Below are 27,584 nucleotides of genomic sequence, written 5' to 3'. Positions count from 1 at the left end.
CTTCAGTTCCCTTGAGGAAAAAAAAAAACCCAAAAACAACCAACCAAACAGAATTCAAATTGTGATTAAAATGATGCTTTCTCATCCTTCTTCCAGCACATTTTAGCAAAACATCTCTCAGCAACATCCCTGTGTTAATGGAAATAACGTGTTCCTGGTTCTGGAGGGTGTGGGCTCCTGATTTCTCTGTACAAAGGAAACTTCTCCCTGAGCTCTGTGCAAGATGATAATTCCCCTGAAAAGTCAGTGATTCTTATTGTCATCTCTGTCCCTTCTCCAGGAGTTAAATTATGGGATGTCAAATCTGGGGTGAAGGGATTAATAATCTGCTGACATCATATAAAACTGTATCTGAGTGCCCTCAGCTCTTTAATACCAGCAGGGGACTGAACAACAGAAAATTCTCTTTCTCCCCTTCTTTTTTTCCACAAAAAATCAATCTCAGAGCCTGATTTCCAGTTTTTTATATTTTGTATGTGTTAGACCTCAGGTGTGGGGCTTGGTTGGTGTTTCAATGATTCATAACCCCTGGATTGAGGGATTTTTTTTTGGCACACAGAATTTGCTCAAATTCTTACCCATTTTTCATGATTTTTAGCAAGAACAGCTTGAATCCAATCATTCAATCTGAATATTCAGTGTAGAGGGGATGTGGTGCAGTGTTTGACCTCCACTCTTATGGAATCACAAAATGGTTTGGCTTGGAAAAGACCTTAAAACTCATCCAGTTCTTGCTTGCTCCAGTCATTAATTTTAAAATATTATTTAAGCCCCCAGCTTTGTCTGCTCTGGCAGTTCCTGATTGTCAGGCTGCCAGCTCCAGGTTTCTCTCCAATCCATCTCTGCCTTCTCCAGTTCAGATAAAGTTCAACCTCTGGCCTGGCAATTCTTACATCAAGCAAACTTTCAAATAATCCACCATTGTCAACGTTTGGAAAAAGCTGAAAAGCAGCCAGAGTTTTGGAGAACAAAAGAAACAACTCATGGAAAAGGAAAAGGAATTTTACTTTTGGTTTTTTCCCCTTTAATTCCCTCCCATCCCTGTCCCTGGAAGGGCTCCTGGCCGATCCCTCAGGGAGTTTTGGTTCTGTCTCCTCCGTTTCTCCTGAGGGAGATAAAGCTCAAAGAAAGTGAAGAATTTAAATGGAGCCACAAAAAAGAAAGGAATAAAACCCTTATGAGATCCATGCACCCTTCTGATGGAATTCTGATTTTCAATAGGCAAGGACAGGGCTTTTCCAGTCTTTGAGACAGGATGAGGAGAACAAAAATGAGTGGGAAAGGGAGCACCTGGCTGTGGGTTTGGTGACATTTTCTGCAGCCCAAACTCTCTCCACATCTCCCTCCTGCTCCTCCCTCTGCAGTGCCACCTCCCCTTGTCCCCTGTGCTGTCCCTTGTCCCCTGCTCTCCCTGGAGCAGAAGGGATGGGGGAGATTTCCCTGCAGGAAAACCCTGGGATGCTCCTCTGTGTGCCCCAGCTTGGTGTTGGAGCCTTTGGAACTCCCAAACCCCTGGAGCCTTGGGAACACCCAAACTCCTGGAGCTGGTGGAACTCCCAAACCCCCTGGAACCTTTGGAACATCCAAAACTCCTGGAGCCTTAGGAAAACCAAACCTCCTGGAACACCAAACTCCCTGGAACCTTTGGAACACCCAAACTCCTGGAGCTGGTGGAACAACCAAACCCCCTGGAGCCTTTGGAACACCCAAACCCCCTGGAGCCTTTGGAGCACCCAAACTCTTGGAGCCTTTGGAACACCAAACCCCCTGGAGCCTTTGGAACTCCAAACCTCCTGGAGCTTTTGGAACACTCAGAACTCCTGGAGCCTTTGGAACTCCAATCCTCCTGGAGCCTTTGGAACACCCAAACTCCTGAAGCCTGTGGAACACCAAACCTCCTGGAGCTTTTGGAGAGCACCCAAACTCCTGGAGCCTTTGGAACTCCAAACCCTCTGGAGCCTTTGGAACACCCAAACCTACTGAAGGACCTTTGGAACACCCAAACTCCTGGAGCTGGTGGAACTCCCAAACCCCCTGGAACCTTTGGAACTCCCAAACCTGGAGCTTTTGGAGCACCCAAACTCCTGGAGCCTTTGGAACTCCAAACCTCCTGGGCTCTCCGTCCTTCTGGGTTTCTGCAGTGGCACCTCCTGGAGATCTTCCCTCTGGAGCTGCTCCTGCAGCTTTTCCTCAGAGGATTTCTCTCCAGAGTGTGCTGGGGAGCTCCTTTGCTCTCCTGGATCCCTTCTCCTCCCCACCCATTTCTGTCCCCATTTCTGTCCCACCCCATCCTCTGGCATGGGGAAAACTCAAACCCTTCCCTCTCCTCCTCCCTTGTTCCTACAGCTCCACTCCGAATCAAGGCCCAGAAATTTAAATGGAATTTAGATTTAAATGCAAATTTCTACATTTTAAATGAAAAGTGTAAATTACCAAAAGTGTTTTTTTCTCCCCCCTGTTTCTCTCCTGCATTGGGGAGTAACTCTCCATAAATAATAAACATTATAGATTTATGTATAGATTTAATTTTCCTCCTGGAAACTTCTGCCTTTTTTTTTGGTGCCTGTTACAAAAACCACAACAATGGTATTTACTGATATTGAAGCCTTATCTAATTAAACAAAAATTCTGCATTGCTGCCTTTTCTCTTCAGATTCTTCTGTTACCTCTCTCTCTCTTTGTAGCTGAGATTTGTCTGCTTAGGGGAATTTATCTAAATTAGCTGCTGGAATAATCTGAAGTGGATTTGTTTGATTGCACAGAACCGGTTTGTGACGCTTCACTCCAAATTTCAACGGCTTCAATTCAGTTCATTCCACTCCAAATACGACCAAACAAGGCTTAGAGTTCATTCTCATGGGCTTTCCAGGGGTAAATTCTAAAGGATTTGAACAGGGAGGAGCAGGGATTGGCCCAGGATGGGCAGGGATTGGCCCAGGATGGGCAGGGATTGGCCCAGGATGAGCAGGGATTGGCCCGGGATGGGCAGGGATTGGCCCAGGATGAGCAGGGATTGGCCCGGGATGGGCAGGGATTGGCCCAGGATGGGCAGGGATTGGCCCAGGATGAGCAGGGATTGGCCCGGGATGGGCAGGATTTAGTGCAGGACAAGGACCAATGACAAGGACAAGGGGTGGAATAAAAGGCTGAGTTCTCATTAAGAAAATGAGTTCTGGTAAATTAAATTAATTTTTCCCAATTATAAAGCACATTTAGAGAAATATTTTGTCCTTTGAAAGCTGACTGCAGCGTTCCATGACAATCTGCTGGTGCAACATTTAGGGGAGGTATGAAGAGAAATGAACATTGATCTAATGGGAGATAAAGCTCCCTGGAACTGTGCAAAAGCAGCTTCCAGGCTGTCCCAGAGACTGGGATCACCTCATCTTAAATTATTTTCCTAGAACCCATTTTCACATATTTTTTTCCTTTTATTGGCTCTCAAAACTCATTATTTTATCTGCTTTTAAAATGGAATACTCTGATCCTTACCCACTGCCAGGTGTATTGGAATTATTCCTCATATCTGCTCTTTCCTGGCAGGACAGGGCCAGGGACACTCTGGGACAGCCAGGAGGTGACCCCCCCTTCCCTGGAAAATCAGGAATTTTGATGGTTCCTGTTTATTTACTGAGATGATTTGAGCCAAAATTGTTTTATTCCTTTATTCCTTCATTTCTCTGTGAGTATTTTAAGGCAGACACAATTTCCCAAGTTCCTAACCCAGTCCTGCTAATGTTCAACTTCTGGGATTCAGTCAGAAATGCAGAAAAAATGAGTTTGATATCTGGTTAGACATTATTATTTCTTACTCTGCTGGGAATGAGTTTTTCTTGTCTGTTATCTTCCCCTCTTTCCTTTCTCTTTTTTATTTCAGATTTTCCATTTTCTCTCTCCCCCCTCCTCCCTTTTACCCATTATTCCCTTTTCTTTTCCCCTTTTCTCCTCCCCCCATCTTTCCATTTTCCTTTCCCCCCCTTCCCACTTTTCCTCTTTTCCAATTTTCCCTTTCATTTTTTTCCAATTCCTTTTTTTTTCCATTTTTCTTTTTTTCATTTTCTCTCTTTCCCTCCTTTCCCACCATCTCCCTTTTTTTCCCTTTTTAATTTTCTCCATTTTAAGTTTTCCTCTCCTTTTCCCTCCTTCTTTGCCTTTTCTGTTTCTTTCTTCCTCTTTCTCCCTACCCCCATTTTCCCTTTTTTCTCCTTTTTTTCTCCTCTTTTTCTCCTCTTTTTCTCCTTTTTTCTCCCTTTTCCCCCCCTTTTTCCTCCATTTTTTCTCCTTTTTTTCTCCTTTTTTCTCCTTTTTCCCCCTTTTTTCCTCCTTTTTTTCTCCTTTTTTCTCCTTTTTTTCTCTTTTTTTTTTTCTCTTTTTTTTCTCCTTTTTTCCCTCTTTTTTTCCCCCTTTTTTTCTCCTTTTCCCTCCTCCACTTTGATAATTTGTCCCCTGCTGGGTGGACCCTGCCAGGTGAGGAAGGAGATGTGGTTTGAGCATCTGCAATTCCACATTTAAAATATTCCAAGGTTAAAACCTCTCTCTGAGTCAGTCCCAGCAGGAATTTGAGCCTCCACTTCCTCAATCCCAAGCGAGCCCTTGAAATTTCGGTCCAAACCCTTCCCAAAATCCATTTTTTGGGATGAAAATGTACAGAATGTCAGATTGGGAATAGTTTAATTTTATCTGTGATCAAAGTCTGGCAGTGACTGACTCATTTTAAGGGCAGATTTCTTCATTTCCAGATATCCCCAGCAGTGCTTTTTATTAAAATAACAAAAATTAATGCCTATTCCATTTTGCAGTAGGAGAACTGATTTAATTTGATGCCTGAATTTGTTCATTATCTGCAAAGTTGAGCAAAAATTGGTTTTTTTCAACTTATTTCAAGCAAGTCTCCAGATGAACAAAACATTTGTTCTCACAGCAAAATGCTTCATTAATTTATTTTGGAAATGTGAGGGGGATTAAAAAAAAACAACTTGTGAATGGAAGATTCTGTTCTGATCTGTGAGGTGCTGGGATTTAATTTCTGGGATTTTTTTTTTTTTCTGGGATTGATCCCTTTTTAGTTATCAGCTCTAATCCACGGATTCCTCAGTAATTAATAATTAAAGTCCTAAAATAAATGACTTTTTTTACAAAACTAGAAATTCTCTTGGAAGGTCACATTTTTGTGGCCGTGCAGATTTTTGGCAAATCAGTCAGAACTGACAGGAAGAGAGAACAAAAACCCCCTAAAAAAGGAAATGGAATTTGTTATTTAAATTTGGTGAAATAAAGCCACACCCACCCTTTTCTCTGCCAGTTTCCTGGGAAATTTCAGAGACGTTTTTGGTGACCAAAAGGAGTTGGAGTCCTGGAGAGGCCCCGTGATTTTTGTGCATTGAACAGATCCCTCTTTCCTTCCAATCCAGGGAGTTTAGAAACAATGCCATCTCTCCTGGAGTTATTTTCCTGCATTTCACAAGGGGAAAAAAAAAAAATAAAAATTCTGTGTGGGGTTGAAAATCTGATTTTTCTCCCTTGTCTGTCCTCGTCATGGAGAGTTCACGGTGGTGATTTGTCCAGCCAAGAATTTTAAGCAATAAATTTGGTTGTGCTTTGCTGAAATCATTTATTAATAGGAATTCTGTGGTGATGATTTGTCTGGCCAACATTTTTAAGCAATAATTTTGGTCCTGCTATATTTAGTATATTGATCAATAGGAATTTTGTGCATATCAGAGAAATGACACGTGAAGCTGTGACAAATGGCTCAGCGTGGCTGAGCTCTGACCTCCTGATGCCACTGGCCCTGCCCTGTGTCCAGGAATTCTCTTGGCTTCCTCTGTGGACTTTGCACTTGTTTTTATTCCTCTTTTCCAGGGATATTTTGGATTTCTATCCCTGGCAGTGCCAGGTTGGACACTGGGGCTGGAGCAGTCTGGCACAGTGGGAGGTGTCCCTGCCATGGCAGGGGTGGCACTGGATGGGCTTTAAGGTCCCTCCCAACCAATTCCAAGTGATTTTGGGAAGAGCTGGTCCATGCTCAGCATTCCTGAGGAGCACGAGCAGAGATTCAGCTCCATGATCCCATCCAGCTGATCCAAGAACGTTGCTGTGGAAAGGAAATAACTTCCACCACCATCGGAGCAAGATTCCTTGGAGTGACTCCAAACTGTGACAGTTTGGGCTCCCCATCCCAAACCCCACTGATCTGCTCAGATTAGAGAGTTCCCATTGTGATATCATAACCTTCTCTTTTTTAAAAAATGCTGTTTTTAATTTGATCAGAGTTACATTTTGGGAAGATTTGGGAAGACTGAAGAGCTGTTGTAGGGATGTGATGCTCCAGTGAGGGATCTGGGACGTGATGATGGGGAAGTGGCCAGGGAAGGTGACTGTGAGGATCCATCCTGGTGAGCCAGGAACACTCCTTGCCTGAGCTGGAAGGATTCCAATCCAACACAGGAAGGAGAAATTGGTGGGATAACAGTTCTGCAGCAGTTCTCCCAGCTGAAATCCTCCAGGAAAGTCAGTGCAAACGATTGCCTGTAATGATTTGAGGGAAAACAGCTTCAGCTGCGAGTTTGGAGCTGCTGCCTTTGATTTTAAAAAAAGGAGCAACAGCAGGGAGAGCTCTCCCCATTCCTGCCCTCTGGAAAAAAACCAAAATCCCAAAAAGCAGCTGATGTTACCAGAAACTCTGAAGTTTTTACTCTGTGTGGATGACACGTGAGCTGGGGAGAAGGAGGGATGAGCTGTGGTTTGTGGCTGTGAATTTGCTGGGAATAGAAACCAGATTTCACACTTGTGGTGAAAGAGGAAGAGCTGAGTCCCTCTGGAACTCTATTTTTGGGTATGATGTCTCTGGGCTCTCCGTGGGAAATTCTTGGAGCACCAACAGGCAACGAATAGGGCAGTGGAAGTGGTGAAATAACTGCACCTCTGCACTGGGGGTGCCACTGGATTATAATTCCTGTAAATCCAGAGGATCTGATAAAACTGTGAGAATAAATCAGGAGAAAGAAAACCTATACCCACAAAATGACTTGTGAACATCTGACACCACCTCTGCCCTCCAAAATACCAAACCCTAGAGGTTTAAAATCCACTCAGAAATGATTAACAAATAACAGCTCCCAGGTCTTGTCTTTGAGAATGATTTAGAGCTCAAAGCCCAGATTTATGCCTGCTCTCCACGTGCTTCTTTCCAAAGAGGAGTTTGGGAGCTGAGGGAACAAGAGTGGCAGAGGAGCCAATTCCTCATGTTTCAGGTTTGATTTATGGCCTAAAAAGTGCCTGAGTGGGGCAACCTGTTTTTAAGGAGGTTGATACTCAGAAAAGGAGGATATTTTGATGGGCAGGGAGTGCCACAGCAGGAAAAGTTTAACGTGTGACAGCCAGGAGCTCTGGGGGTGGCTGCTAAGGAAGGTCCAGGTGCCCAAAGCAAAGGAGACAAATTTTCTTGAGCCTCTCCTTCACACCCACACCAAAGAACTTGAGGAGGTGATATAAATTCACCTCTTCCAATCCCCCAAAAGCAGGAGGGACAGGGATCCCAGGTTTTCTGGGAATGACCCAGTGCATCCTCTGGGGCCGTGCTCTGTGGACAGTGAGGATCACACAGCTCCAGGCGAGGAGGTGACAAACCTGGGCATTGTCCTGCCTCAGCCTGAGGGCTGCCTTTTAGCCAGGAAATACCTTGAGGGGTGGGCTGGGCCCAGGGAATGAGGGATTTTCCCTTCCTCCATTAAAAACCCCGAAGATTTCACAGAATCCTGGAATTATAGAATCTCAGCATCCTGGAATGGTTTGGACTTGAAGGCTCCTTAAAGATCATCCAGTTCCACCCCTCTGCCAGGGGCAGGGATCCTTCCACACTCAAAGATGAAAGCTGAGCTGTTGGGAGAGTTCCAGAGCAAGTCAGCCCTTGGCAGAGGGGCTGGAGCTGCTCTTGTGGCTCTTGGGTTTGTTTCTTGGGAGAAGTGGGATCTGGTTTTGGACATCCCTGGGCCGAAGAGAGCTCTGATTCCAGGCCTTCCTAAACAACCCAAGGTGCTGCCCTGTGGCTGGGAACAGAACAGGGATTTCAGGAATTCCATCCTTCCCTGGGTTTGGAAGCCTGAGTGACCTCTTTAACTCCAACAGAGGAACATGAGCAACCCAGACTTGAAACCAAAAACCTGAAGTGAACTTCAAGAGCTTTTTTTTGTCCCTCCTGGGTTTGGCAGCTGCTGAATTGGTTGGGATGGCTCCCATGGCTTTGGAGTTGTAGGGCAAAGATGCAGATCAGAACAGCTGTAGACACCCAGCAGGACATCTGCATTCTTGGGTGATCCCTCAAAATCATTGTGGGGATTTATCTTAATTGTGATAAGGTGGGAAATGATTAAGCTGAGCTTGGGGCATTTGCTGAAGGTCACACTCTCACTCAGCAATGCTTCTGGTCGGTGAAGAAGGGATTGAGAGCTCCAGGAGATAACTGAGAGCTCCCATTTACCTCTGGAAATCCTTTCTCTCCTAGAAATCCACAAGGTAATCCAAGAAAAAGCCATCAAAATATATTAGTGAAGGAAATAGAGGTGTAATGGGTCTGGATTAATTCTGTAGCCAATTACATTAAGATGTTACGTTATTCACATCCCTTAAATGCCACAAATATTCCCACAGGGAATTGAGCTTTCCTCAGAGATTGTTCAGGACCAAGAGCTGAAATTCCTGGGTTAAATGATTTACTGTCAATGAAAACACCACTCAGGATATACGGCTTGAAAATCCATTGTTAATTAACAGCATTCAATTCTTAATTGTCTTCGTACCAATTCAGTTGAAATCATTGACACAAAATACATTGTTAAACTGCTTAATCAATCATTGTAGAAAAATAGAGGTGTTTGATAGGGACATTCTAGTACAAAGTTTACGTGAAGCTTCCCCGTTGAAAGCTTTGGAGGCTTCTCTATTTTTTTGTTTTAAAGCTTATGTTACAAAAATGAGATCTCATAAACTTTACAGTCCGTACTACATGGATACCAAAGACAAGAAAATACAGGGGGGGGGAGAGAGAGAGAGAGAGAGAAGGAGACAAAACACACACACCTTAAGCTGTAAGTGCCCTATTCACAGAAATAAAGCTTACACATGCGCATGCCCCAGTGGCGGAAAGTCTCTTTTTCCGTGCTGAAGGACACAAAAAAAAGCTTTCATCAGGGCCCTGAGCTGCAACACAAATGTTCTCCACCTGCAGCAGCGACTTCTGGAGTGGCCCAGTGAATTGTGAGAGCCAAAAGCGGGTTTGTCCTCGGAGGGAAAGCTTTGCTCTCAGCTCGTGCACCTTTGGCGCGATGGACGCGCGTGGGTGGCCCCGACGCTTCCAGAGGGACTCTGGAGCCCCTAAAATCCCTAAAAACCCTAAAAACCCTCAGCACCCCCGCTGGGGAGCCATGGGGGTGGGGATGGATGGGCTGGAGCACGGGGCTGATGCTGGGGCAGCAGGATGAGCTTGTGGCCAAGTGTTGTCTCTCAGCAATGTCCCAACCTTCACTGAGCTGCCCAAAATCCTCATCCTGCACCATTCCTTGCATCCTGGAAAAGCCTTTTAGGGCAAAATTGTCAGTGCTGAAACCAAAAACCCTCTTCCCATCCAGCCTGGTCTGCCCTGGTGTGCAACCCTTCCCTTCCCCTCCCCTGTGCCCTCCTCACCTGGAGGCACAGAGCAGCCACCCTCTCTGGAAATGAGCAAGGGGCAGTTGTACCAGCAAAAAAAGAAAATTAAAAAAAAAAAGGAAAAGAGGTGTGAATTTAATGCCAAAGCTATATCACAGTGCAAATTTTCCACCTGCCCACCAAGTTTCTCCTGAGGTTTATTTTTTTTTTTTTTATCTTTTATTTAAACGTAAAGTTTTCTGTACAAAAAAAAAAAAAAAAAAGGAAAAAGAGCTTCAGATTCTCTTCAGTGTTTTCTTTCTTCCTGGAGTAGGCAGGCATGAATAAACCCCCCAAAATTAAGGCTGCAGCTTCTCCTCCTTTGCTGGCAGAAATGCTGTTCATGCTGGGGCTGAGCTCCCCCAGTGCCGTGGAAGCAATGCGAGTTCCCTCCGCCCCTGGATGGAATTCCCAGGGTTTTCCAGGGATTTACAACAGCCAGGGAGCCACCTAAGGTGGAGGAGCTCACTGAGGAAGGGCTCCCCTGAGCGTGGGTGGCAGGATCCACCTGTGTGTTCTCCTGGGAATCCTGGTGGAAGGACACCCCTGGGAATGTCGTGCCCCCCGCGCCTCAGCACCAGCAAATTGCAAATTTCATGGATTCCAGCTCCACGCGACACCCAGCTGGTTCTTTCCCAGCTGAAGTAGCCAAAATCTACTGGCTGAGGTGCAACATTCATTTTTCAATGGCTTGTGTGTGGGTTCTTTTGTGTGTGTGTAGCAAACTGCCCCACTGAAATCCCACGGGAGCAGATTCCCTGGATATTGCACGTTAAGGATAACACCTCCACATGACACATGCTCGTCCTCTGAAGAGTGCACAGGAAATTCTGGTTAGCCATGAGTTTGCCACAGCCTCAATTGTTCAGTTGAACTGCCCCCAGAAAAGAGTAACCAGGAAGGGTTTTGCCTTGTTTGTAAACATTTTCACAGTATGTCAGGAGGACAATTCTCTACCCTGCCCTCTCCCAGACTTATGGCTTTTTAGAGTGAGTGAAACAATCTGTTTGGCCAACACTGAGGTACTCTAAATAGCTGCCAGTCTGGTACACTGAAGAAAATGTTATGCACTAGAAGAGTCATAGAGGGGAGGGGAAAGAAAAATAAATTGAAATCAATTTTACACTGCAAATATTTGAAGAGAAATGCCTACTCGACGGGTAGTTAGTTTTTGCATCCCAATATTTCTAGAGCTCTGTTTCTAAACCTACATTAATTACACAGCTGTGTACATTATTTAGAAGTTCTTTACTACAGTACTTTTGTACATGCGGCGTTTATTACTAAATGTAGAGAGAAATAGTTACATAAGGCATATGTACAGGGCGGTGGGGGATTGCAGGTCCCTCTGCTCACCTTCCTCTTACAGCTGCAAGGCCCATTCCACTGTCACCCAGTCTGGGAAGCTGTCCTGAAATACATAAAAACTCACTCAAGGCCCATTGCTCTGATGGGCATCAATTAGTTTTTCCTTTAAAATCCCTTGCATCCGTTTCCTTTGCGTTCAGGGATTGGGTTTTGTGTGGTTGATGTGGAAAAACCTGGTGGTCTGCACTGGAGAGGGGCCACCAGTCACTGCCAGGGGGAGATTCCACCATCCCTGATGGCTGTTGCAGCTTTAACCCACGCCTTGGCTTAGTCTGGGAATCTCTTGGGTTGAACTTGGGATTTCTCATCTAAAGCGTTTGTTTTCCGTGAGTTACCAACAACAGGAAGAGAAAAAAAATTAAAGGCGTGTCGCAGAAAGAAACAGGGAGCAGAGAGGGAGGAGATAAAGGAGCTGGCCTTTATTTCTCCTCTGGTTCTACACTTTGGACTCGTTCTCCAAGTTGGCCACGTCTCCGTTTCGTTCGTTTTGGTCTTCTTGGTTCTTCTCCTCCTCCTCCGTTTCCAGCTCGGCGTGTTGGTCCAGCTTGCTGGAAACAGACCAGGTCAGGGGCAGTTCTGCTCGGCTGGCCATCTCTGCCAGCTCTTTGGCACTGTAAACGGGGGTGTTGGTCTCGTAGGTTTCGTGAAAACTGTTGTAGTCAACCTCGTAAAAGCCGTCCTCCAGCGTGAGCACGGGGGTGAAGCGATAGCCCCAGAGGATCTCACTGGTGATGTAGGAGCTGCGAGCCTGGCAGGTCATCCCTGCAACAACAGAGAAGGGACAAGTGCTGTAATCAGGACCCACGGCTTCCCCAATCTTTAATTTGGTTTTTTTCCTGTCTGTAAGAAGGACAGAATGAGGTTTGCCATCACACGAGGTGGAGCTCACACAGCCGGTTTAGGGAGCGCCAGCTGACGCCCTTCCCTCCTGGGCGGTGCTGAATGAGAAGGGCTCAGCCTGCCAGTGAAGATTTTATTCACAATTTCTTTATTAAACATTGCTCTTCTGCCTGTGTTTCACAACTCACCTGCTGTGGGTCTCAGGTGGGGTGGGGCACTGTGCCATCCTCGGTCCCCGGGCTGTCACAAACCCACTGCCACGCTCAGCACGTGCCCAGGGCAGCAGGAATTGTCACCAAAGCTTCCCTGTGCTGGAGCCCACCCTGATCCCACAATCCAAGGGTTCCCTTGATGCCTCAGGTTTGATATTTTCTATTTTTCACATTCTGTGCTGCTTTAGGGTGTGAGTCTGGGTTCATATTATGGGATGGTGAGCTCTGTGCACAGAGCAGGGAGACAAAACAATTCCTGCTCCAGCTGGGCACTGTGGTATTTTCTGGGTCCCCCATCGCTGGGAGGAATGCTGAATCTGACTCCATGGTCTCAGCTGGCTGGTTTATTATTTTATGATACTATATTAAATCAAAGAATGCTACACTAAACTACACTAAAGAACAGAGAAAGGATACAGACAGAGAGCTAAAAGATAAAAATGAAAACTGGTCACTCTCTCCAGAGTCTGACACAGCCTGGCCCAGACTGGCCAAGGAGTAAAAACAATTCACATGTTGGATAAACAATCTCCAACCACATTTCAAAGCAGCAAATCACAGGAGAAGCAAAGGAGATAATATTGGTTTCCTTTTTCTCTGAGGCTTCTCAGCTTCCCAGGAGAGAAATCCTGGGCAAAGGGATTTCCCAGAAAATGGGACAGTGACAGGGGACCAAGGTCAAATGATCCCAATCCCAGCCCAGGAGCACAAACCCCGTGGGCTGGAGAGAGAAAAACAAGCAGGGTGGGAGTGCCTGGGCTAAAGCTGGGCTGGGACAATGAACTGCAAGGTGGGAATGGAGCAGAGCTGATCCCAGGGAGAGACCCCGTGCCCGGCCGGGCATTTTGGGGCTATTTTGGGTCATCTTGGGTGCAGCCCTGGCTGGGCTCTGGTGCTGCCCAAGGTGGGTCCATGCAGGAGATCCTTGGAATCAATCCCTGCTTTATTCTTTAGCTCTAGGGCAGCCTTGGCTCCTCCAGGGGTGGGAGTCACCTTTCAGTCACACTGCTCTGAGAGTTGGGCTGGTGAGCAACACAAAAACATCAATAAAACTCCTGAAGGATGTTGGGATCGTGTCTGGTGTGGAATTGGGAAAACTTGAATTAATTTCTTCGTTACCTTCTGCTCACAGCTCTGCTGAACCTCACCCTACGGGGCAAAAAAAGGCTGAGCCTTGTCCAGAGACACAAAGAGAGGTGCTGATCCAAGCTCAGTTCACATTCCAGAGTGTCCTCTGGGTGAAGAAATCCCTGGGAATGGCAGGGACCTGTGACTTGGAAACTGCTCCTTCCCAGACCCACAGCTCAGGGAAGCACTGCAATAAAATATTAATGCACAGGAGTGGAAGAGAAAATCCCAGCTGCCCAGGAAATATGGGAAACCCTGATGCCCAGGCAAAAATAGCAGGAGAAGGGAATTTAAGAGGCCAAAAATGATGCCAGCTTTGATTACTGCACATTATTAGCACTGCACTCCCCAGCTGAACAGCATATATGGAATATTTAGTAAATAAAATTGTTTAAGCTCTGGACAACCCACACGTCAGTTGTTTAGAAGGCAATCACAAACTGTTAAAAATAACAAATGCAATAATAATATAATAAAAATCATAAATATAATAAAAATAATAAATCTAGAGAGCACACATGGCAGACTGTAGGAATGCCCTTTGTCTCCCTGTGCTGGTGGCATCAAGGAAAGTCACATGGAGGGTCCTGTGAAGAGCCAGCACTGGGAGTTCAATGTCCCAAACATTTTTCAGGGCTGTGATTGCTGCTCCAGGTAATTCTGCCCTCATTCTTTAAAGCCTTCTCTCCCAGGGTCTCATTTCTCCCTTCTGATGGCAGATAACTGCTGTTTCTCTGTACTTAACAATTATGTTGTCACCTTTAGGAAGGCATTTACCAGCTGCCACCACACTGTGACATTGCTCCAGTGTTTCCCTGCCCTTCCTGCAGCACCTTGGGCCCCGTGGAGTGAAGATTTCCAGAGAAAAAAGTGGGAAAGCTGCTGCTCTGGACCTCCCTGCTGCAGCCAGGCAGGAACACCAGCCCAGCCCTATTCCTTTAGGAACAAACATTGAAGCCTTCATTTGTCTCTTTGTGCTTCCAGGACAAGTTTGCATTTCAGTTCTCAAGCAGATGCACGTGTGGAAAGACAAAGATCTCTCCTTTTGCTGCTCTTTCACAGGTGGGAAGGGTAGGAGTAACCCAGCCCTGTGACAAAATCACCTCTGGTGACATTTCCTGTGGGATTTTGAGTTCTAAAGGATGTTTTGCTTCCCTTAAAATGGCAGAGGAATGTGGCAGCTCACAGGGCACTGTAAATAACAACCCCATGGAGCTCCAGGCTGGGCAGAGGGGCTGGAGAGCTGGAAAAGGCCCTGGGGGTGCTGCTGGCAGGGGCTGGACACGAGCCCAGGGGTGCCCAGGGGGGCAGGAGGGCACTGGCAGCTGGGCTGGATGAGGAATTGTGTGTCCAGCAGGGATTGTGTGGTGATCACAAATCCTCTGAACAGAGACAGACACAGCTCCCTGCCAGGATTTTCATGGGAAGCTGTGAGAAAGTTCAGAGAAGAGAATGAGAAACAATTCTTATCTCCATCTGCTACACCTGTTGTTGTGCACATGTGGAATGTGTTATGGAGATTATTTACCAGAGAGTGATTTCTTAATTAGACACTGGATGGTGTTTGGAGGGATTGGCCAAGCAGGTCAAGGCTGTGTCAGATGTTGGTAAGAGAAGCTGGTGACCAACTCCTCAGTGAGACAGTAAAGTGTAGCACAATCCTATAGTGCAGCTTAATGGAACAACTGATCAGCCTTCTGCAGTCATGGAGTCAGTGGTGATCACTGCCCACTCAGGGGACCATGGCCACAACAGGATTGTCCCTCTGTGCTGGCTCTGAGAGCCCCTCAGGGCTGGGTCCAGTTCTGCTCCTGCAGGGAGAGCCCTGGAGGGGCTGGAGCGTGTCCAGGGCAGGGGAGGGAGCTGGGAAGGGGCTGGAGAATTCCTGAGGGAGATGGGAAGGGGCTGGAGAATCCCTGAGGGAGCTGGGGAGGGGCTGAGCCTGGAGCAAAGGAGGCTCAGGGGGCCCTTGTGGCTCTGCACAAGTCCCTGCCAGGAGGGGACAGCCGGGGGGGTCGGGCTCTGCTCCCAGGGCACAGGGACAGGAGCAGAGGGAACGGCCTCAGGCTGGGCCAGGGCAGGCTCAGCTTGGCCAGCAGCAGGAATTTGCCCATGGAAAGGGGGCTCAGGCCTTGGCAGGGGCTGCCCAGGGAGCTCTGCAGTCACCACACCTGGAAATACCCAAAACCTGTGGATGTGGCACCTGAGGACACTGCTCAGTGCTGAGCATGGCGGTGGTGCTGGGTGGTGGCTGGGCTGGATGACCTGAAAGTTCTTTTCCAGCCTAAATTATTTCATGTTTCTCTGATTCCCTGATCTGATGGGTTTTCCCAAAGGAAGGTGCCAATCCTAAAAGTCATCTGTTCCTAATCCCTGTACTGCTGAAATTCAGCTTGGGACAGAGTTGGAAATTTGGAATTTTCATTAAAGGAATGCAAGCACTCAGAGATCCTGCTGCTTTGGTTAGGAGGAATCGTTCTGCCTGGTGGGAAAGAGGAGGGACAATTTTCTGCAGAAATCAAGAAGATTAATGGGACTATGTGAAAGTTATAGCTCATTAAAAACAAACCCTCCTCCGAAATGTTGGTCTCCATTTTTAATTGAGGCTCCCATTCATCAATGATTTAATTCGTGTTCCTTTTCCACAGCTGGATGAAACACTTTCAGTGCTGGAATGGAAGTTAGGATTTTTCAAGTCACTGAAACTAAATTATGAGGATTGGGTGAAGGAGACTTTTAATTTTAGGCAGCCAAGCTACCTTGGCTTTTTGTTGTTTCATTATTATTTATTATTATTCAAAATTTTTATTGTTTTGTTTTTAAATAGGACCAAAAAAGGTCTTTGCTTCTACAAGAACTTGAAGAGTTCATGGTGGCTCAGACAATAAAATGTTGTGTCAGGCACTTGTACCATGCAGTGTTTCCCTTTGGGATGGGAGCCATCAAAAATAAAATGCTCTAAAACATTCAGGGGGAAAAGGTTGCTTCAGAACCAAGGCATCAAACCCATGTTTGGGCTGAAATACAGAGATTTCCCAGCCCTGCCACTTCCACACAGTGACAGCCTCATTCAGCTTTTGTTTTACTCAAGACAGGCCTTTTTTACAGCTGCACCTTTTCTTTTCAAATCCCATTTCTGGGATAAAAAAGGGCTCTCAGTGAAATGAGGAGCCAAGAATCCTGGCCCACCACTGGCTGCACCTCTCTGACAGTCACAGAGAGCTCAGGTTCAGCAATTTGCTGCTGGCACTTGGCAGGTCCAGGCAGAATTCCTGCTGCACTAAATTATCTGGGATATCCCACAATAGTGGCTGTTTATAAACATTTTGTGGGAATTCTGCTTCACAGCTCAGCCTGGAGTAAAACTCAGCTGCAATTGTGCATGGAGCACAGGGGTGTCCCCATTTTTGGGCTGAGCGGGGTTTCACTCGTGTGCAGGAGGACAAAATTTGGTCTGGGGTCTGTATTTGGGAGCTGAGGCTTCCTGTGATGCTCCTGTTGAATTCCCTTCACTCTCTCTGTATCCACAGCAGCCTTTGCTGAGGATCCCTGCAGGGGTTTTGATCTGCTTAATCAGAAGGTTCATTTGGGTAATGAGAACCTGTCCCAGGTTACAGGATGTGCCTGGGGCTGTGTGTCCCATGTCCATCTGTCAGAGCTGGGGCAGTTCTCTGCAGTTCCTGGGGCAGTTTGTTCTTTCTCTCTCCCCCAGCCCATCCTCCCTGCAGGAGATCTCTGCTGTCCATGGCCAGGGAGTGTCCCTGCAGGGCTGATCAAATCCCACCATCCCATGGGAGATGCTCCGGCCAGGGGAGGAGCCAAGCATTCCTACCTGGATCCAATCTGCCCTGGGAACAGCCCAGCAGCCTTTGCCCCCTGCATTCCCAGAGGAGCAGCTTTCTGCTGCCCTGCATTCCCAGAGGGAGAGCAGGCCCATCTCCAGCAGCCCTGGAGCTGCAGAGGAAAACTCCCCCTTGTGCAGGATCCCTGCTCCAGCAGAGCCACAGCTGGCACTGCAGGAGGGCTGAGCTTCCCCTGGGATGGGACTGTGCCACCACCCTGAGCCCCCTGGGATGGGACTGTGCCACCACCCTGAGCCCCCCTGGGATGGGACTGTGCCACCACCCTGAGCCCCCCTGGGATGGGACTGTGCCACCACCCTGAGCCCCCCTGGGATGGGACTGTGCCACCCAGCCCTGAGCCATCCCTGGGATGGGACTGTGCCACCACCTGACCCCCTGGACGCCCCCCCTGCCCCGGATGGGACTGTGCCACCACCCTGAGCCCCCCTGGGATGGGACTGTGCCACCACCCTGACACACAGGGGGCAGGACATGCTCTGACTCTGGCAGTGTTTTGTTTGGGTTTTTTTTGTACTATTGTGTTTATATTTTTTTATTTCCCTAATAAATAACTCTTATTCCTACTCCCATATCTTTGCCTGAGAGCCCCTAATTTCAAAATTATAATTATTCATAGGGAGAGGGTTTCCATTTTCCATTTCAGGGAGGCTCCTGCCTTCCTCAGCAGACACCTGGCTTCTCAAACCAAGGCAGAACCTTTTACAACCAAAACTAAACGTGGAGGAAGTTCTCAGCCCCTTGAGGTAAATCCCTGTATCCTGCTGAGGAGCTGTGGCACTCAGGAAGCAGCAGAAGCCCTGACCTGTGGACTTGGAGCTGAGTTTTGAACCTGTCTGGGGCAGGGTGGAGAAGATGGGAGAATTCTGCTTCATCACAGTGACCAAAATATCCCGGACTGGTTTGGGTTGGAAGGGACAGCAAAGACCTTCCAGTTCCCACCCCTGCCATGGGTGGGGATCTTCTCCTATGCCAGGCTGCTCCAAACCCCATCCAGCCTGGCCTTGGGCACTGCCAGGGATCCAGGGGCAGCCCCAGCTCCTCTGGGAATTCCATCCCAGCCCTGCCCACCCTGCCAGGGAACAATTCCTCATTGCCAAGATCCCATCTGAGGTCTTTGGTGTCGAGATGGCTCTGAGGTGTTAGAAAGTTTCTTTTCCTTAGCTGTGGGACCAAAGCAGAGGATGGGATTCCTTGGCTCTCGTTCTCAGGTTGTTTATTTGCTCTTATTTAACACATGGCCCTTTTGGCTCACTGAGGTCTGCTGAGTAGGCTGGATACAGGGGTACTCTGGTACTCGGTGCTATTTTTTATACTAAAAACTATGGGTACTTTATTTACCATAATTACTATGGGTACTTTATTTACAGTAATTTTTCAGTACTTATCACTTATGTTAGACAGTCTGTCTCTACTCTAAAGTAATTTAAAAGTGTCACCATCACAGCAGAAGATGGAGGTCAAGAAGAAGAAGGAGAAAGACAGGACACACCCAGATTCCTCCATCTTGCCTCTTGAACCCGCATTCTAAAAACCCCAAAATTCTACTTTTCTACTTTGTGGCAAATTCACTATCATTCTACTCAAACCCTTGTGGCTTGTAACTCCTCACACAAAGTTGGGCATTGTTCCCATGGGCTAAAATGGAAGACACAGGTGTTTTTGACTCTGTGCCAAGGTCTCTGAGCCCCTGCCAGGGTCTGGAGCCCTCCAGGGCAGCCAGAGGAATGTCCTGGGTCCCAACACCTGGAGCCTTCCCTCCCTCTGGCAGTGGGAGCCATTCCCTGTGTCCAGTCCCTCCAGGCTGGTGGGAAAGGTCCCTCTGCAGAGAAATCCCTCTCCAATGACCCCAAAATTCAGGGAATTGGATGAACCTGCACCTTTCCTGTAGCTCCAGGAGGCCCAGGTGGATTTCCAGGATCCTTCCCAGGACCCACTGACCCCGCTGACCTTTTGCACTCCAATCTGCTTGCTGAAGGATTTGTCACTTTTTGGGGCTGTTTTTTAGTGCTCAGGAGAAGAAGAAAGCAGCGTGGGCTATTAAAAACAAGCCAAAGGCTCCGAGTCAGGACCCCCTGCTTGATGCCCCTCTTCTCCTGCAGACCCTGTGTGGGCTTTGGCAAATTGGCAAATTCCCCAGCTTTGCTTTGCTGGCTCTGTTTCACTGCTGTGCCACCAGCAACACGCTGAGATGGAAAAGCAGGAGATGTGCTGGCAGTGGATTCTCTTCCTCCTTCCTTCTCTAGAGCTTTTTGGTGTTTTTTTTTTTTTTTTTTTTTTCTGTCAAATTTGTACTAAACAGCTCTCCCTGGTGTGAAAATGATTGCCTCAAGGGAAAAAAAAAAAAAAAAGGAAAAGAGACAGAAATTTGGAATAAAACTTGCAATTTGGAATAAAATTTCCAGAGTGCCACCAAGTCGGTGTCAGAAACAACATTCCATGAGAGTTAATTGGTCCTCTTTAATCAAGCTAAAAAGAAGGAAGCAAAATGTGCTGGACCCTGAATTCACTGCAGCATTTTAAAGCTGGAAGCATAAAATCCTAGAATTTAGGTACAGCTGACAATAAGTTCAGTTTATTTGAGTTAACACCCCACAAATATATATTTATATTTATATTTTATACCTCTATCATATATATTATATATATAGAGAGAGAGAGAGATAGAAGATGTAGATAGATATAGATAGATAGATAGATAGTAGATAGATAGATAGATATAGATGGATAGATATGATAGATTAGATAGATAGATAGATAGATAGATAGATAGATAGATAGATAGATAGATAGACAGATATAGATGGTAGATATAGATAGATATAGATAGATAGATAGATAGCTATAGATAGATAGATATAGATAGATAGATAGAGAGATAGATAGATATAGATAGATAGATAGATAGATAGATAGATAGATAGATAGATAGAGATAGATTAGATAGATATAGATAGATAGATAGATATAGACAGATAGATAGTAGATAGATATAGATGGATAGATAGATATAGATAGATAGATAGATAGATAGATAGATAGATAGATAGCTATAGATAGATAGATATAGATAGATAGATAGATAGATAGATAGATAGATATAGATAGATAGATATAGATAGATAGATATAGTAGATAGATAGATAGATAGATGATAGATAGATAGATAGATATAGATAGATAGATAGATAGATAAAGATGGATAGATAGATATAGATAGATAGATAGATAGATAGATAGCTATAGATAGATAGATATAGATAGATAGATCGATAGATAGATAGATAGATAGATAGATAGATAGATATAGATGGATAGATAGATATGATAGATATAGATAGATAGATAGATAGATAGATACAGATGATAGATAGATATAGATAGATATAGATAGATAGATAGATGATAGATAGCTATAGATGATAGATAGATAGATAGATAGATAGGATAGATATAGATGGATAGATAAATAGAGAGATAGAGATAGATAGATAGATAGATAGATAGATAGATAGATAGATAGATAGATATAGATCGATAGATAGATAGATAGATAGATAGATAGATAGATAGATAGATAGATAGATAGATAGATAAATATAGATAGATAGAGATAGATAGATAGATAGATAGATAGATAGATAGATAGATAGATAGATAGATAGATAGATAGATAGATAGATAAAATGATGGATTTGATGTAGAGGTAGCAAAGGGGAATTCCCAGGGGTTCTGATAACTTGGTTCAGAGCACACCTGGAAACTGGTTGTTTATCTCAGCCTGAGAAATGTCAAAACATCCTGAAAGAAGTCAAAACTGCACCGGTGCCTGGGAGCCTTTAAAATATTTTAAATATCTTTGCTTCAGCATGTCTGGTGTGGAACCCTTGTGCTGTGGGGTTGTGAGCTGAGTGGGAGAGGAGAGGAGTGAGGGCAGATGTTTTTTATCCTTATTAGAATACAAGGAGTTAACTTTTGCTGGGTTCTGTTTGTTTTCTTTTTCCTTTTGTTAAAACTGGTTTGGGTTTTTTTTTCCCTGCCAACGATTTGTGTAATTTGATATTTCTGTTTTCACCTTTCCTTCTCGGGAGGAGATCACCATATTTGAGATTTTATTTGCTGCCACCATCTGTGAATGCTGCTCAGGGGTCTCTGTGGTAGCTGGGGAGGGAGCAGGGAGCAGCTCGATCCAGAAAATCCAAATTGCCATGGAGTGAGTGGGCTGGAGCAGCTGCTCTGGCCACCCCACCCTGGAAGGGAATCACAGCTCTGCAGGAGAACACGCAGATTATCAGCTCCAGAGATAAATATGCAAAGGAAATTGAAGCCATAATTTCAAGGCAGTTGAACTTTCTGATGCTCTGAATTCTATTCCTTGCTAAAACAAATAACAGGCATTAAAAAAAATGAAGTCTACATTAAGTTAAATTCTAAAAATCCAACTTGAATCGGTCAAAGCATTCTGGTTTCATTCTGACTTCTTCAAATGTGATATATTGTGTAATGCAACACCTAAATAAGAAAAAATGGGCATGCTTTGGTCCTTCACAAACTGTTAAAAAGTGCATTTTTCCCCCAGCAGGAGATTTCAATGCCAGTGAAATGATATTTTCCAGTGGAAAAATGCTGGATTAGAAATGCTTGATTTACTTGGTTACTGTTGCTCCTATCAGGAATTAAATACTGGGTAATTTGTGTCTAATTTTTTGCTTTCTGACAAGTGGTACCTGCTGGGGCAGGAGAGTTTGTCTGATTCAGCCTCAAATGTGCTGCCACTTTCAGCAAAATGTGCCAACATATTCCCAATAAACTGCTTGTAAAGAGATGGGAATTTTACCCAAAAATTGCAATTTTACCATATTTTACCTCAGTTTAGCCTCATACTCAGGCTGTGCCCAGCAAATCCTGCTGTGTCTGAATTTGGATGTTGTTTTTCAGCTGATTTTTCCCCAAGGGGTGATGATTCCATTTTTCTGCCCCCTAAATCTGGGAAACTTATTCAATCCAACAATGTCTGGCCAGAGAGAGAGAAGCTGGTCCCAGAACTGGCACTTCAAGGCTGGGAGCTCAGTTCAGAGGAGCTGGAAGGTGAAATGCCAGGATTTGGTGCCCTGCTCTGTGTTTGGCTCTTGGGATGCATTTATGGATCCAGAGCTTCCCCAGATTTCAGATCAGCACCACACAAGAGCTTTATTTTCCCTACTGGGCGCCCACCACGGGGGGATTGATGGGAATTTTGGTTAAAAGAAGCTGCAGCTCCATTTTCCAAAGCATTCAGTGAGTGAAGAGCTGTCCTGACCTTCTAAAACCACACTGCTATAACCCAAGTCCTGCAGGTGGGATGTTCTCCCCTGCCATGGTTCTCAGGCATCCTGCTCCACCATTCCATGAAAATATCCAGGAAGGGGCAGCAAGGCTCTGATTGCAGCTGCTGCCTCCCTGGAGAAGGGTCCTGAGGGGTTTGTCAGTGAGCAGGGGGAGCTGAGCCACCAGAGTGAGGGGCTGAGGGGACCCTGGGTGGGTGTGGATGGAGCTGAGAGGATCCTGGGTGGATCTGCATGGAGCTGAGAGGATCCTGGCTGGATGTGGATGGAGCTGAGAGGATCCTGGCTGGATGTGGATGGAGCTGAGGGGATCCTGGATGGATCTGCATGGAGCTGAGAGGATCCTGGCTGGATGTGGATGGAGCTGAGAGGATCCTGGCTGGATGTGGATGGAGCTGAGGGGATCCTGGATGGAGCTGAGAGGATCCTGGATGGATCTACATGGAGCTGAGAAGATGCTGGCTGGATGTGGATGGAGCTGAGGGGATCCTGGATAGATTTGGATGGAGCTGAGAAGATCCTGGGTGGATCTGAGAGGATCCTGGGTGGATGTGGCTGGAGCTGAGAGGATCCTGGATGGAGCTGAAGCAGGTTCCTCTCTCTCCACTCCTTGCTGGGGAGGCAGAAGATGGGAACTGGGCACATATGGAATGCAAGTAGGAAGTGAGGAATAGAAAATGCCCAACTCAGAAATGTGCATTTGCATCCCAGAAAGGCAAATGTGAGCTGGGCTCCATCCAAAGCAGGGTGGGCAGCAGGAAAGGGATTGGGATTGTGTCCCTGTGACCCCTCAGGTGATTTCCCACCTGCAGAGCTGCCCCAGCCCTGGGCCAGCCCTGGAGGAGCTGGAGCTGCTGCAGAGAGCCCAGAGGAGGCTCCAGGATGGGCAGAGGGCTGGAGCAGCTCTGCTGGCAGGAAAGGCTGGCACAGCTGGCATTGCTCACCTGCACAGGAGAAGCTTTGGGCTGAGCTCAGGGTGGCCTTGCAGGGCCTGGAGGAGCCCCAGGAAAGCTGGAGAGAGACAATTCCCAGGGGATGCAGGGACAGCAGCCAGGGAATGGCTCCCAGTGCCAGAGGGCAGGGCTGGGTGGGATCTTGGCAATGAGGAATTGTTCCCTGGCAGGGTGGGCAGGGCTGGGATGGAATTCCATCCCTGGATCCCTGGCAGTGCCCAAGGCCAGGCTGGACACTGGGGCTGGAGCAGCCTGGCACAGTGGGAGGTGTCCCTGCCATGGCAGGGGTGGCACTGGATGGGCTTTGAGGTCCCTTCCAACCCAAACCATTCTGGAATTCTGAGATTCTGTGAAATGCATTTGGCCTTGAGAAAGGATTGAACATTTTTTGTGCAGGAGCTCTTGCAAGATGGCATCCTTCAAGGAATGTGCATGGAAAGACCATCTTTAGTGGAAAAATACACACAACCTTCAACACCTGCACCTCTCCTGGGGAACAGGAACTCCAATCCCAGTGCAATGGGACTGACACCAAAACAAGGCACTGCTCAATTCCTACTCATGGGAATTAATGATTAAGTGGGAGAAGGAATTAATTAATTAATTAGTTCCTTCTCCCAAAGGATGGCTGGGAGAAAAAAAACCCTTTCCTTGGAATGGTGTTTTCTGCAAAAGAGCCATTTTCTGTGACACTCTGTACCTGCTGCACACTTGTGCTGTCACGGCTGGGGGATAAACATTTCATTAAAATAGAAGTGTGATCTATTCCAGCCCTTCTTCCACACCTCATTCCAGTCTGCATGTCTGGGTGGCTTTTGTTCCTCTCCTTAAAATGCTGAACATCCAAGCTTTGCTCCGTGCTGAACCTTCCCAGCTTGGAGCTTTTTATAAAAATGTCACATTTTCCCTGGGGAAACGTTTGCCACGCCAGGATTAAAGACAAAACAGTGTGAACACGCAGCTTGGCATGCTGGAAAATCCAGGGAATAAGGCAAGATTGGGAGCTTTGGGAGCTTTCTGACAGCAAAACCTGTGAATCAGCCACCCAATATTGCGGGGGTTGTTTCGAGGTTTGTGGCTGAAGAGAGCAGAGGGGGAGCTGGGAGAGAGCTCAGGGTACAGCACTTCTTCCTGCCAGGCCGCTGCTGGTGAGAAGGGATGCTTGGGAATGCAGCACAAGCAAAGGCTCCAAAATCACTGGAATTTTTGGGATGCCACAGCCCAATTCCAGTTCCAAAATCACTGGAATTTTTGGGAAGGCACAGCCCAATTCCAGTTCCAAAATCACTGGAAGTTTTGGGAAACAGCCGCCCAGTTCCAGTTCCAGTTCCAAAATCCCCTGGAGTTTTTTGGGAAGGCACAGCCCAATTCCAGTTCCAAAATCACTGGAATTTTGGGAAGGCATAGCCCAATTCCAGTTCCAAAATCACTGGAATTTCTGGGAAGCAGCAGCCCAATTCCAAAATCCCTGGAATTTCTGGGAAGGCACAGCCCAATTCCACTTCCAAAATCACTGGAAGTTTTGGGAAGCAGCCACCCAGTTCCAGTTCCAAAATCCCTGGAATTTCTGGGAAGCCACAGCCCAGTTCCATTTCCAAAATCCCTGGAGTTTTTTGGGAAGGCACAGCCCAATTCCAGTTCCAGAATCCCTGGAATTTCTGGGAAGGCACAGCCCAGTTCCAGTTCCAAAATCCCTGGAGTTTTTTGGGAAGCCACAGCCCAATTCCAGTTCCAAAATCACTGGAAGTTTTGGGATGCCACAGCCCAGTTCCAAAATCCCTGGAATTTCTGGGAAGGCACAGCCCAGTTCCAGTTCCAAAATCCCTGGAATTTCTGGGAAGGCACAGCCCAGTTCCAGTTCCAAAATCCCTGGAATTTCTGGGCAGGCACAGCCCAGCTCAGTGGGGTGGCCCGGGCGGTTTTGTAACGCTGCCTCCTTTTAGGTGGGCTGGGACAAGGCACACGTGGGTGGGTGAAACTTGATTTTTAGAAGAGAAAACTTGAAGAAATCAGCTTTTCTAAAGATATCCCCGTGTTCAGAGATGATATTTTTGTCTTCTGCTTCACCTGAAAGAGCAGCAAGAGGGCTGGGGGAGAGGAGCTCCATGGACTGCAGAAGGAAGCTCTGAATCCCAAGCTCTGGGAGGAGGAGTTGGAATATCTGGGCTGGTTTTGTCCCTGTTTTAAGTGATGGGCTTGGGGAGTAGATCTTACCCCCTTTAATTTTCTTAGTGGGAGAGAATCTGAGCAACCTAACATTTGTCCATGTCATTATTTAATGTGATTGATCGAGGCCTTTATAAAAATCTCTTTAAGGGGAACCACTAAACACGTTCAGCTCCAAGTCCATCTGACACAACCATGGTCTTTAATTAAAATTTAAAGAGGGTTTATTGATATCCTGGTCACAACAAAAGGCTCAGCCAATGCCAGGCTCCCTGCGTTTTTGGTGAACTTTTGCAGGCCTTCTTGCAGTTCTGCACAGAAAATCATCTGTGCTGTAAAATCCTCCCACTGAGCAGCAAGTGGGTTTTGATTTTTATTCTGAGTTGTTGATTTATTTTTTTTTTTTTTCCTGTTCATGGGATGAGAGTTACGAAGTGGATGCTTTCAGGTTAATAATATTTGGCTATCTGACAGTGTGAGCAGCATATTTCTGAGATGCAGGAGGGAGCAGAAAGTGGCTGCCTGGGGGAATGAGATGCAAAATCTTTCACTTGTGAAATGCTATTTAACATTCAAGTTATGTCAGATTTTGTATCCATATTTATCTGCTTGGCACCCTGACCAATAGTAGAAGCTATTAATACACCTGCTGGTAGATCAATGAGCATTTTGGAAAAATTAATATTCACTTGGTTTTCATTGACTGTGCTTGTATTGGAGGTGGCGTGGGAGAAGCTGATTGGGATCTTTAATTACTGCCCACAATTAGCAATGGGTCCAGTAAAGGACAAGAGCAGGAATAGGGTTGGGATTTAGGAAAGCTTCAGTTCTACTCTCCTGATATTTCTATTATGGAAAAAAAATTGGAACAACACCTTCAAGCTCTGGGCTTTTCAGTCTGGCACTTTCCTCAATGCCTGAATTCATTGATCAAGCCCTTTATAAAAATCTCTTTAAGGGGAACCATTAAACACGTTAAGCTCCAATCATCTGACACAACCACGGTCTTTAATTAAAATTTAATTAAAGTAGGGGAAGAGGGGACCAAAAAACAGCAAAAAGCCAGCATAAAGCTAATTTTTTCCATTTTTTCATATTTAAACTGGAAATATTTAAACAAATTGTTTCTGGAGCAGTGCAGACTAATCAATCTATTGCAAAATGTGTCACATTTTCCTCATACAGTCCAAACTAGTGATGGAGCAGAGAAATTCTAAGTTTCTTCAACACCTGCACCTCACTTGTGGAAGCAAGAAAGAGCCATTAGGAGTTTAAAACTTTTCTTAGTTTAACAATAATTATCTCAGGTGAAAAGTTTGAGGAAAAAAATGCTGGTTTTAGTTAGGAAAAAAAATAAAGAACTTGAGAAGAGTGTGCGTGGAAAGGGAAGCAAGGTGAGGGTGCTCACACCCAAACTGCAGAATTCCCAGAGGAGAGGTGATCAAGATGATGGAAAAGAGTCTGGAATTAAATGAGAGGGCTTTCAAAGGAAGAAAATCTTTCTAATGTATGAAAGTAAGGAATGAATTCCTGCTCAGGCCCGGGTTCTGTGTTCAGCAGAGCACACAAGCACGAGTTTTGGAGGGGGGTGATGGTCTCAGGGTGCGGTGGGGCTGGATGGAAAGCTGCCCGGGGCAGGAGCTGTCCCTGTCCTGCTCAATCCCAGCTTCCCTGCTGGGGCTGGCTCCATCCTCAGTAGCAGTCATGAGGTGGCACTCTTCTCCCAGCAGAGCTGCCTCGGAAGTGAGAGTGTGTCTAAGGAAAAAAAAAAAAACAAAAAACAAGCCAGCAATCCCTGGAAAATATTGCCGAGGGATTATTGCAAGTTTTTCTTTGGGAATGTCTGGGCAGGGAGGATGCTGTGTGGCTGTGGCAGGGATGGGTTACTTGGAGGATGCACCTGAGCTCAGGATGGTGCTTTCCCTGCTTCCCTCCTGATTCCCAGGTGGGATCGAGGCACTCCTGGCAGCAGCTGCAGCCCATGCCCTCCTGCAGGGCAAGCACAGTGCCACAGCCTCTCTGCTGCACCTTGCACTGCTGCTTTGGAAC

General features: G+C 46.3%; 1 protein-coding gene across 1 annotated transcript in view; it reads right to left on the bottom strand.

The window, feature by feature from the left end:
- Positions 1 to 11,488: 11,488 nt before the first annotated feature.
- KCNJ6 (potassium inwardly rectifying channel subfamily J member 6) overlaps positions 11,489 to 27,584 on the bottom strand; it is a 40,553-nt gene continuing 24,457 nt past the window's right edge. The window contains exon 2 of the mRNA XM_050974138.1: positions 11,489 to 11,814. Coding sequence (XP_050830095.1) covers positions 11,489 to 11,814 — 326 coding nt within the window. The remainder of the gene's footprint in view (positions 11,815 to 27,584) is intronic.

Source organism: Serinus canaria, chromosome 1 (genome assembly GCF_022539315.1).
Source record: "Serinus canaria isolate serCan28SL12 chromosome 1, serCan2020, whole genome shotgun sequence".
Taxonomy (NCBI): Eukaryota; Metazoa; Chordata; class Aves; order Passeriformes; family Fringillidae; genus Serinus; species Serinus canaria.
This window is presented reverse-complemented; position numbering and strand designations above follow the sequence as displayed.